This window comes from Melanotaenia boesemani, chromosome 5 (genome assembly GCF_017639745.1).
Source record: "Melanotaenia boesemani isolate fMelBoe1 chromosome 5, fMelBoe1.pri, whole genome shotgun sequence".
Classification (NCBI taxonomy): domain Eukaryota; kingdom Metazoa; phylum Chordata; class Actinopteri; order Atheriniformes; family Melanotaeniidae; genus Melanotaenia; species Melanotaenia boesemani.
Genome location: NC_055686.1, coordinates 29,104,708 through 29,117,162, shown reverse-complemented (window position 1 = coordinate 29,117,162; position 12,455 = coordinate 29,104,708). Strand labels below are relative to the sequence as shown.

The following is a 12,455-nucleotide window of genomic DNA, read 5'->3' as shown; positions in this document are numbered from 1 at the left end:
GTTTATGCTTCCTGAGCCTTCAATGTGTCACATGAACTTTAGATCGACATCCCCTGAAGCAGTGTTTTCAGATGAGGATTTGGAATCAGACTTGTGTATGCCGTGGCTTTTAGAAGAAAGAGCAATGTCTCCTGGTTCTACCTCACCCAAGGATGAACTTAGATCACTTTCACCTGACTCTCCCATTCCTCAATTTACCCATGAACTGCAAGAGTCCAGCATATCACACATTGCCTTAAGATCCACCTCACCTGCATCAGTGTTTTCAGATTTAGAAATGGACTTATCTTTGTCAGTAGTCTTAGAGGACCGCCCTTCGTCTCCGGAATCCTTACTAAACACCGGTAAACATAGAGAACTTTCCACAGAATCCCCTGTGCCTGACTTCAAACAAGCCTTTCTTGACACACATCTTGAGTTCAGAGCTTACAGGTTATCATCATCTGAATCAGAGACTTCAGAAGTGGAGTATGCCCCTCTGATTTCCCATATGTTTGCTTCTGACAGAGTAGATTCATGCCAGTCATTATTATCTGACTCTGATCATGGATGTTTGTCTCCTGACTCTCCATTACCCCAATACATTGTGCCTACCTCCAGTAATTTGGGAATAAGATACAGATCCACATCACCTGAATCAATGTTTTCAGATGAGGATTTAGAGACCAATTTGTGCATGTCATGGCTTTTAAAAGACAGAGCTGTATCTCCTGGTTCAGCTGCTTCTAAAGATGAATTTAGAGCTCTTTCACCAGATTCACCCATCCCTGAATTTACACTATATGAATCCACAATAACTCACATGGTCTTGAGGTCCACTTCCCCTCAGTCTGTGCTCTCTGATTTTGAGACAGACTTACCATCCCCAGCATTCATTGAAAGCAGACCTTCTTCTCCTGAATCTGCACCACCAGTAAGACTTTCCCCTGATTCACCTTTGCCTGACTTTTCACAACCAGTGTTTGGATTACCTGAAACTATTTTTAGATGTAGGTCAACATCCCCTGAGTCAGCATGTTCAGATATTGAATTCATTGTTATAAGTCTAGGATCACTCTTTTATGACAATAGACCCCCTTCACCGAGCTCAGAAGCATCTGGAGATGAATACCAGCCTTTGTCACCAGACTCGCCAATACCTGAGTACAGAACAGCTGCTCCTGAACGTGTCATTGTAAATGTTGGATATAGATCACCCTCCCCTGAGTCTATTGAATCAGATGTCGAGGAGGCTTTGGGTGAGTTTTTAATGTCCCTGAGATTTGGTATAGAGGACAGGCCACATTCTCCTGAATCAGTTGAATCAGAAATACAAGAAAGGCCACTCTCAGTTGAGTCCCTGCCAGAATCCAGACCCATGTCAGCTGCAGCATTAGCATTACTTGGAAACATTAGATCTGTATCTCCAGAGTCTACTCAGTCAGTTGACGAAAACAAGAGGCTATCTCCAGATTCACCACTTCCTTGGTTTGCTCAAAATATTACTGAGACTGCAAGAGCAGAAAGGTACAGTGAGAGTCCATCCCCATATTCACTGATATCAGATATGAGTTATGATTTTGAGTCATTTGACAAAGAAGTTGTTGACCAGAGAACAGCGTCACCTCTGTCAGAAAGATCAGATGATGAATATCAACCCCTGACTCCTGAATCACCAGTTCCTGACTATACAAAGGCATTTGTGGAAACCTTCATGACTGTAAGAAATGAATCACAAGGAGAATATTCAGATTCTGATGATTGGTCACAGTCTTTGGTTGAGTTTTGTTCAGAAGAGAGAGCAGTCTCTCCAGAATCACCCATGGAGTCTTTCTTACTTCAGGCATCAGCTACTATGGTAGATGAGTACAGACTCATTCATGATGGTGAGCAGTGGAAGCTGATATCTCAAGTGCATGATCCTCACTATGCAGGAGAAACCTTTAACAGTAAGGCAGGATTCATGCAGTTCATTGGCAAAGCTGAAGATGAACAGAATAAAGACAAAGCTAAAAATGAGCAAGATGCCACTAACACATCAACACATTTAGAGATAACGCGTCGGTTTACTACAACAGACCCGCTTATGGCTGGCTTACCTTTACCAGATCATATCTCATCTTTAGGAGCTGCTCCACACAGGGAGGCAAAACACACATTTGAAAAACCTGACCTTGAAGCAAAAAACGAGCCTGATACAGACACTGATTATGCCAGCTATTCGCCAGGATCCTTCTCTCCTACTTCACTGGTGGTAGAAGCACGAGCATTTTCACCTGAATCTGTAAAATCAATTAGTCCATTTAGACCACTTTCACCAGATTCCCCCATTCCAGAATTCAGCTTGGCTTTGCCAGAATGTGTAAAGTTTCTTAGAACAACATCATCTTCACTTGAATCCCTCTCATCAGATATAGACTACATGCCATCACATCTGGAGTCCGAGATTGTAGATCCAAGGCCATCATCTCCAGAATCTGTTCTGGTTGAGGATCAGGATGAGAGCAAGAGGCCGTTATCTTCACAGTCAATGCCTGAGTACAGGCCTATGTCATCTGAATCATCCATGCACTTAGCTGACAAAAGAGCATCGTCTCCGGAATCTATGCCTGAGTATAATGAGAACAGGTCGCTGTCTCCAGACTCTCCAATCCCCCAGTTTACAGCAGCATTGGAAGAGTACACCATTATGCATGAGTCAGCATCCCCAGAATCACTGGATTCAGGTTCAGAGTATGAGCTCATGGTCATATCATCGAAAGTTGCAGACACTGATAGACCATCTTCACCTGAATCCATATCATCTGTCAATGAATATCGGCGACTATTGCCCGACTCACCAGTACCAGAATTTATGAGAATATTGTCTTCATATTTTATGGATGTCACCCCCTTTGATAGATCATCCTCACCGGTTTCATTGTCATCAGACTCTGAGTTTGTGGCTCTACCTATTGATTGTTGGATCGATTATAGCCCTAGACCTCTAAGCCCTGAAAGTCTTGAATCAGACACTGAATTAAACCATTGTTATGGTAGCAGTGATCAGTCTTCATCATTACCTGAAACAAAGCCAATGACCATGTCACCCATGCTAAGTCACAGCAGGGAGAAAAACTCTGGCGACATGCATTTTATCCCTGACTGGCAACAAGTCAAAGAAGACTTGTCGTTCAGAGAAAGGATGCTGCACAGATCAGTAGCTGAAAGTTTCTCCAGTGTTTGTGAGGAAGATTTCAGAGAAGAACCATCTGTGAGGCCGTCACCAGCTGAAGATGTGAAGAGAAATGAAGAGATTAGATCTGGAGGAGTAAAGACAGCTGCTCATTGGGTAAGACTGAGAGCATGACAATCCAGCAGCTTGCTTTGGTCAAATTAGTAACAAGCCACTGAAATAATTACCAAACAACTCAGTCTAAAGACATGTCTTTACCAACTAATCACACATGGAATGAATCTGGTTTGCATTGCGAAAGTGGAAACACTGAATATTTCTCTTCATTTCTTACTAACAACTCCTCCAATTTTTATCACCTGCCAGCTGCATGTTATGTCTACAAATACAACCCATTGTTCTAAAATTGGATGCTTTTCCTTGTCATTTCACAGGTGCATATAAAATATTCTGCAACATCTCCATTTCCAAAAACATTGTGACGCTGTCTTAAATGTAAATGAAATCAGAAAGCAATGATTTCTACATCCCATCAGGTCATGTTTTATCCCCAGTAGAAGAGCAACAACAGATCAGATGATGAAACTGAGACATTTCATCATTTGGAACAGGAGCAACAAAAGTTTGTTCTACTGGGAATAAAATCCAAGATTTATCAACCATTGTATTCTGTCTGTAATTTACAGTTTTCACAGCATCACAACTTTTTTGGAGTTGGGGTTGTAAATTTAGAGATAACTCACTTATATAATTTCACTTCCAGGCTCCTCTTGGAGAAACAGACGTTCCATCAGAAAGTGGTAAACAAAGTAAGCTGTTGTTTAGTAAAGCACCAACACAGGAGGCCAGTACAACAGATGTGTTGTGTCCTGCTGACAAGCCGGTGAAGTCTGTTCCCCTACAACTTCCTGAGCTGAGCTCATACTCAACGCACCGAGCTGTAACTCCAGTTCTACCTTCATACAGAACGTCAGGCATGGCTCAGCGGGAATCGGACTGGGAGTTGTCCCCTAAAGAAGAACTCTTTTCACCCGTGTCCCATCAGTTTTTGGTACCCCCAGATTATGAGGCAGTATTTTCTGGACATCAGACCCTGAGAGTTTCTGAAGGTAGCCAAGCCTCCTTAAAGGATTTGAGTCCAGTGTCCCCAGTGTTCAGCGATTCCAGTTTAGCCCAGTTTGATACCAGCAGGAGAAAGTCTAAAACTGCTGAAGACTTTATGTTTTCTCCAGATTTTAACAGAGTCCTCTCGGAGTTTGAGAGGACAGTCTCAGAATTTGAATCCCAGAAGCCAGACAACGTACTAAATGAAGCCAGAAAGTCTCCCCAGCATTCTGATTCAGATCTGGAGTTCTTTGACTGCAGGCAGGATTTCTCTGATCTGGACGATGTGAAGCTGGAACATGAGCTTGTCTATGACATCTCTGAGCCCCCTTCACCAATTCCAAGGAGGACTCATGACACCAGCTTCCAGAAAGAAAGCTTTCAGTGTGCCATTCAACCTTTTCTACCAACAGAAAACAGCAAGCGCTTCTCTTTTAGCAGCGAACATCTCGGAGAATTTGCTTATGATTGGGAGGCTTCACGGGAGTGTCCCACAGAGGGCGGTGTCCCCACATGTGAGGAGCTTCCTTCTAGAGATCAGGCAGGGTATTATGATGATGACGACTTCCTGGGAAGGGTAAGAGGCTGAGCATGATCACAGTGCTGCACTGGTTTCAGGCTGCCAAGCTGGGTTTCAGACTCAGGAGATTAAACTCCCACTGTGTGAACTAAACCAGGCTGATGAGTGCTTTTGTGCATGAGCAACTAAACTTCCAGGTTAAGGAGTGGAGAAAAATGGACATGTTTGTGGTTTGGTGATGTATATGGAGTTGTTCTGTTTGAAGCATTGATGATATAAACTGCTGTGAAGAATTCGCTAACATCTGCCCACATCTGCACCTGCACCCTTTGAACCCTGCATGTTCAGCAGTGTGCGAAATGCCCATTGCTCAAAAGATCCACAATGAAAGTGGAATTAGCTGTAAAATGTGGAATTTGCTGGTATGTGGGTGTGATCTATCATCTCCACCAGTTTAAGAGTTTTTTATGGTTCCTGCAGCCCCCTGATCATGTGACCTGAACTGGTGGAGATCAACTCTCCTTCAGAAGTTTAGCGGTGGATAAGAGACATTTCTCCAAACAATGAGGAAGCTCAACGCTGCACAACTTTAACCCTTAAAACCAGCAGATCTGCTGCAAACATCCTGTCTGCTCCAGCTGCTACAGACTGTTTTATACTGGGATTAAAAGCTCCAGCTGCTACAGACTGGTTTATACTGGGATTAAAAGCTCCAGCTGCTACACACTGGTTTATACTGGGATTATAAACTTCAGCTGCTACAGACTGGTTTATATTGGGATTAAAATTTTCAGCTGCTACAGACTGGTTTATACTGGAATTAAAAGCTTCAACTGCTACAGACTGGTTTATACTGGGATTAAAAGCGCCAGTTGCTACAGACTGGTTTATACTGGGATTAAAAGCTCCAGCTGCTACAGACTGGTTTATACTGGGATTAAAAGTTTCAGCTGCTACAGACTGGTTTATAATGGGATTAAAAGCTCCAGCTGCTACAGACTGGTTTATAATGGGATTAAAAGCTCCAGCTGCTACAGACTGGTTTATAATGGGATTAAAAGCTACAGGCTGGTTAGTTTAGTTGGTAGAGCATCCATCTCCCATGTGGGAGTCTAGGGTTAGAAGTCTAGGGCGGTCTAGAGCGCTTTGCTACCCTTATATTTCGCACACTGGCTCTGGTCCCTGCATGTTGGCTTTAGTTGAACATGCTTCTGACTTCTCTTCATCTCACATCACTTTTACGTATCCAGTTTCATATCATTCCCTTGTTTCATGCTCCTGCTGGAGAATCTCTTTGGGAAAGGAACATAAAAGTGAAGTTAAGAGGAAAGACGAAGCTCCAGCTGCCTGCAGGAGTTTGCAGTGGTCAGATTGTATAAACCTGCTATGTTGATGGTTGTGTGCTGTCTCCCAGGAGATAGCAGAGGAGCTAGGGATGCTGTCCTCTGATAGCTCAGAGGAGGAGGTGCTGACCACCAGAGTGGTCCGACGCAGAGTAATCATTCAGGTAAAACTGTGTGATGCAGTTCTGGTTCACTTCCCACAGGTGGGGAGGCTCTGAATCTTCTGGTTCTTCATGTAACTCACTGGTTCCCAAACTTTTTCTGCAGGGCCCCCTTTTCATCAACAATTTTTACTTTATTTTTTGTAGTTTAAATCTCTGTTTCATCATCATTTGCCCATTGATACCTTCATAAATTCATCCATGTTTGCTAGCAGTGCAACAACTATATATTTTATTTAGCCTTGCTAAACTCTGTCATAACTCTGTGTGTTTTACGTTTTCCAGGCAGATAACCTGCCAGATATCCCTGCACAGACCGTCACCGAGGAAAAGTTTACCGATGAGCACGGCAATATGGTGGTGAAGAAAGTAAGAAACATGCTGATTCATCAGAATTAACAGCGTCTGAAATCATTTTGCTGAAAGTTATTTTGTTTTCTTCCAGATCACACGGAAGGTGATTCGTAAATATGTGTCTCCGGACGGCTCAGAAACACAGGAAGTGACCATTGAGGGCTCCCACCAGGAGACGGTGCAGATAGAGGAGGGAGACGCCGTCTCCAGGGTGGTGAAGAGGACGGTGCTTCACAGCGAGGGAGATCAGAAGGAGGTGGGCGCTGCCGCGACACCTTCCTGTTATAATGACGAGAACAACATTATGTTATGGGGAAGTGGCTGAAATAATAAGATATTTGATCCTATACTATACTTATATTCTAGCGGAACACTGCACGTATAACTAAAACTGAATAAATGATTTTACAGATATCTGAGCAGAAGCATTATCCCTCATGTGCACTGGATGTATGTGCACCACGTTACAGCTGTGCCACGGCGTGTCAGGTGTGGAGCGCCCGTGAGTGCAGTCCACCTAGCTGGATCCGTGAGATCAGGAAATCAAAGGAGAATCTTGTGATTCTCCACTTCCAGGATAAATGTCCCGCCGTCCATGATTAAAAAAAAAAAAACCTGAGATCCCTGACCCGTTAATGACGTAATGTTTTCACGGCTCAGCAGCGCAAATCTGCACAGCGGCTTTTATTTTTAAAAAATACCGGAAGCGTTTACATTTCTCCCGTGTCTGATTTCCTGTCTGCCCCTACATGAACTGCGGAATTTGATGCATTCTGGGTGTATGCTCCATCAAAAATCAGTGGAAATCCAGGCTTCCCCTGTTCTCCATTTATCATTTACCAAAACTAAACCACGTAAATTTAGTGAAGAAATGCGATAAGGCGCTTCTGGGATGGTTCTGTGGCGCGTCTAGGACACGCTGCAGCGCCCAGTGGGAACCACATTGTTGACTAAAATGGCGGCGTATAGCAGCAGAGGCCATGGCGCAGCACCCGGTGGAAAGGAGGTGTTAGATTTCCTTTTAATGCAACCCAGACGTGGACCTGATCAGATTTCTGGTGATTTTCTCTCCAGCTGACCTTCTCAGAGCCTTTGGCTCTGGGCACCGCCACATCATCAGAGTTTGAGGTGGAGCCTGTACAAGGTCGGAAGGTCAGCAAAGTCGTCAAGACAACGGTAGTGAGAGGCGAGAGGATGGAGAAGCAGAAAGGAGACCCGTCACTGGCTGCAGATCTCCCCTCTGCCCGAGAGGACTTTGAGAAGGTCAGTGAGTCCTATGTGGAAAATGAAGATGTAATGAAGGGATGAAGATCTCCTGCTGGTGGATGGTTAGAAGAGCTTTTAATCAGGTTTGTCCTTCTCCTGCTTCATTTTCCCCTTGCAGGCGTTGAGTTATACTGGAGGCTTTGGGAAAGTTCTCCTGCCTCAGTTAGTAGAGAAGGAGGTTGTTCAGGACGACGGTTCTGTCATTAAAAGGTTGGATTGCATGAGAGTGAAGCGGAAAAGCCTCCAGTGTTTACTAGCAGAGTCTAAAGGCATGGTGTGATCTAAGATCCCCTCACTACTAATCTCACTCTTCAAACTTTGACTAGAACTCATGGTTAGTTTGGTAAGAGATAAAATGTCATGAAGTAGACGCTAGACTATTTATAGAAGCAAATATTTACATTTGTTCCCATTAGTATCATTCTTTTAAAAACACATGTTTGCCTCATCCCAGGTGTACACAGTGTTATTTGTGATGTGGCCACTAGGGGCTGGTAGAGCTGGGAATTTATCTACACAGTAAATTCTAACTTTTGTTGTCTTTTTATGGTCTTTTTTTATTATTTTGTAGATGTTTTACATTTGAATTAATTTTTTAAAGAAGACAAGCTGTGACACATAAAACAAAAATGCTGATTGTATAAACTTTATGAGTCTCTGAGTGGGTCTCAGTGGCATCAAATAAATAATATAAATGAAGAGCTATACTTTATAATAAAGTATATCTCTATCTGTAATGTGTTTACTGTACAGGTTTTGTGACATGGTGTTGGATATTTAGACTGCTGTCATAACAGAAATGAAGGTTTGATGCAGTCAGGGGAAGTTCCAGCAGGTGGTAGGATTTCACCTGTCTTCATCCATCCGTCACTCATTCCGACTTTAATTATACAGCACTTTTCATACAAATGTGGACGTAATGTACAAAGAAACAACCAATCCCACCCTGTTTTATCCAGACTTTGATGTAGGGAGAAGATTATACCCTAAACAGCATTCAGAGGGTTGTATGGGTAAAAAAAAAAGTCTGCATTTGAGAAAACAAAAAGAAAAAAACTGAAAACTTTCTACATGATATAGAAATAAATCAGGAGAAATAAGTTAAACAAATATGATAGTGAAACAGTGAAATAATATTAACATGAAAGAGTCCATTTAAATCAGACTGATACAATAAGACTAAATGCATTTACCAAAAAACACATCTACATGGATGAATAAATAAATACAAAAAGCTTCAGTTAAATTCAGTTCAACTTTATTTATACAGCAAATTAATTTAGTTTCAATCCAATTCTTTCTAGTTCAGTTCTCATCCAATTACAACAAATCCATCAGACAATCCACTTCAGTCCACTTTGTAATACCTATGTTCATGCAAACCAGTTCATAAAATAATGACCTAGCTAAGAAACCCTCCATCAGAACCAGATCCAGAACCAAAAAGGAATACATTCATCAGGACCAGAGCCAGGAAGGAAAACTCCAACAGGACCAGAACCAGGAAGGAAAACCTCCATCAGGACCAGGACCAGGACCGAGGAGGAAAACCTCCATCAGGACCAGAACCAGGGAGAAAAACCTCCATCAGAACCAGGACCAGGAAGGAAAATCTGCTTAGAAAAAGGATTAGCTTTGCTTATTCTTCTTTGTGGGAAACCAGAAAGCAGATAATCCCAATAATCAGTCCTACAGGTATTGAAATGGTTTTGTAGAGTCTGCACTGGTCTGAGAGGAAAACTGGAAATGTTCCAGTGTGGGTTTTAGATGGTTTTATCTGGCTGTAGTGTCAGAACTAATAGTTTGGTGTTAGCAGCAGCAGAACAGCTCGGTTCTTGTGGTATGGTTAACTGACTCTGGTCTCTTTGTCCCTGCAGAAGTCAGATGTGTAGATGGCGGACCCAGAAGAGGACGGTGGTGAGGGATGCCCAGGGGAAGCATGTGCACCTGGAGCGTCTGGAGGACACCCCAGACGCCCTGCAGCCTGACGCTCTGCAGCAGCACCTGCAGCAATTGCTCCAGCAGTACTGTGAGGACAGCCAGGAGGAAGAGGAGGATGAAGAGGAGGAGGAGAGAACTGACTGAGCAGCTGGGAGATCCGCTCCCTGCATCTTCATCTGAAGCCTTCCTGGTCTTCATTTCCTCGCTTGTCCTTCCTTTTTGTGGAACTTTTTGTGCTTTAACTTTTCCTTTTTGCTCTGATTGTGACCAAAGAAAGCACCCTTCGTAGTTTTGGGTGGTTCTTGCTGGTGTCTCCCCTCCTTTTTATTTCAACCCTCCTGCTGCTGTGGTGTGATGAAGGTTTGACGTGAGAAAGGGGGCATTGTGGACATTTCGCCTCCCACACGGGTCTCTTCTTGGAAAAAAAAAACTTGTAGACTTTTGTACATATGGGAGATGGAAGAAATCAGGCAAGATTGAAAGCATTTAATACATCCGCCCACCTAAAGCAGCTGTAGACGGCGTAGCTGGAGAACGGCCACCATACCCATGAGATTAACGCAACCCTGGGGGAGTGAATGTCTGCATCGTTGTGAACTCCAGACTTGTCTTCATGTGTGTCGTGTGTTCACACATTACCTTAATGAAGCTGCCACCTTGTGTGTGTGTAGATATAGTGTTTATGAGAAAGAATCTAGTGATGAGGAATGTTTCCATGCAGATTGAGCACTTACCCCTCCCCCACCTATCCTGATGTGTGCTTCACTTCCACATATGCAGCTTTCCTTCACAAAACTTTTGAAAGAACCCATTTGGCTTCTTGATGTCAACCAGTCCCATGAAACCAGACCTGTGGGTGTCTTTTCAATCTTGGATCAGCTTTAATGCATTAAAACCATCATTTTCCCCAAATAACAGTCCCCGCCAGAGATAGAAAAAGTCTCTGAATCAGGCCTAAAAGTTGGGTTATCTACCAAATGAGGCGGCAACTCGAAAGGCTTATATAGATTATAGTTTACCTTTTATAGATTTTTGGGGTGTCTATAGGCAGCCAATCATCTTTCTCCCCTCCAAAATGCCGCTTGCTCGTCTTCTGGTCGGAGCGCGTAAGAGAGATCACATTAGGCTTATTTTAGCATCGCTTCACTGGTTGCCTGCATTTCAGAGTTCATTTTAAGATTCTTTCTTTGTTTTAAATCCGTAAATGATCTGGCCCGCGGTACTTCTGAGCTGCTTTTCTCATATTCCCCAGCCCAGAGCCTCAGATCAGCTGATCAGATCCTTATGGAGGTACCGAGGTCTAGGCGGAAGCTCAGAGGGGACAGAGGCTGAAGCTCAGAGGGGATAGCCCCTTTGCGGTCGCTGTTTTTAATCTGTGGAAGTCTTTGCAGCTACAGGTCAAAGACGCCCCATCACGGTCCAGTTTTAAAACCCACTGGAGACCCATTGTTATGACCTTTACTGCTATTGTTTCTGATTTTACTTTGCATTTTATTTTACTTTTAAATTGATTGCTTCTGTGCTGCGTTCAGCACTTTGTTCAGCTGATGTCTTAAAGTGGCTCTATAATTAAAGTTGAGTTGAGTCAAGACATTGTGTGGACATCGGGGACAGTTCCTCAGCCTTCCTGGTAAGGTCTACCCAAGGATCCTGGAGAGGAGGGTTCGTCTCTAAATCAAACTTGTCTCTAGTCAAACCCAGAGACAATTGTGTGGTTTTAGTCCAGGTCATGGTTTTCTGTTTCTGATTTATGAATTTCCAACTAGTCTACATGTGCTTTGTGGTCTTGGAGAGGGCATTGGACCATGTCCCTTGGAGAGTTTTGTGGAGAGTTCTGCAGGATTATGGGGTCCCAGCCCCTCTGATGCGGGCCATTTGGTCCCTATATGACCGGTGTTAGAGTTTGGTCCACATTACCAGCAGAAAACCAATGAGGGCTGGACTCCTCCAAGGCTGCTCTTTCATCACTGATTCTGTTCATAACTTTGATGGTGCAGTTGAGGTTCTGAGGGATCCGGTTTGGTGGCCTCAGGACTGGGTCTCTGCTTGTTGCGGATGATGTGGTTCTATTGGCTTCATCAGGCCGGGACCACTGTTGGGATGAGAACCAGCAGATTTACTGGTCCATCTACGTTCCTGCCGAAAGAAACAGATCATGGATACCAGCGGCTGAAATGAGTTTCCTCCTCTGGGTGTCTGGATTCTCCCTTAGAGAGTGGGTGAGGGTGAGAAGCTGGGTCATCCAGGAGGAGATCAGGGTAGAACTGCTGCACCTCCACATCCAGAGGATCCAGATGAGGTGGCTCAGGCATCTGGTCAGGATGCCTCCTGGACGCCTCCCTGGTGAGGTGTTCTGGGCACGCCCCACAAGGAGGAGGTCCCAAGGGAGACCCAGGACATGCTGGAGGGACTACATCTCTCAGCTGGCCTGGGAATGCCTCGGGATCCCCCAGATGAGCTGGAAGAATTGTTTTGGTCAAATATTACCCGTGCTGGCATACATGCAGCCATCGTTGACTGACTTTTGTGTTCATATTGTGCTGATGTGCACAAAAAAGATTTAATCAAACTAAACCAACTACTTAAAAAAAAGTTTGGATTCAAGCATCAGT

The 12,455-nt window shown here is 43.8% G+C and overlaps 1 protein-coding gene across 1 annotated transcript in view; it reads left to right on the top strand.

Annotated features, from left to right (window-relative positions):
• The window catches only part of ank2b (ankyrin 2b, neuronal), a 96,171-nt gene extending 85,181 nt beyond the window's left edge, over positions 1-10,990 (top strand). The window contains exons 48-51 of the mRNA XM_041984390.1: positions 6,568-6,651; positions 6,728-6,892; positions 7,711-7,899; positions 9,780-10,990. Coding sequence (XP_041840324.1) covers positions 6,568-6,651; positions 6,728-6,892; positions 7,711-7,899; positions 9,780-9,794 — 453 coding nt within the window. The 3' untranslated portion in view covers positions 9,795-10,990. The remainder of the gene's footprint in view (positions 1-6,567; positions 6,652-6,727; positions 6,893-7,710; positions 7,900-9,779) is intronic.
• The last annotated feature ends 1,465 nt before the right edge of the window (positions 10,991-12,455 follow it).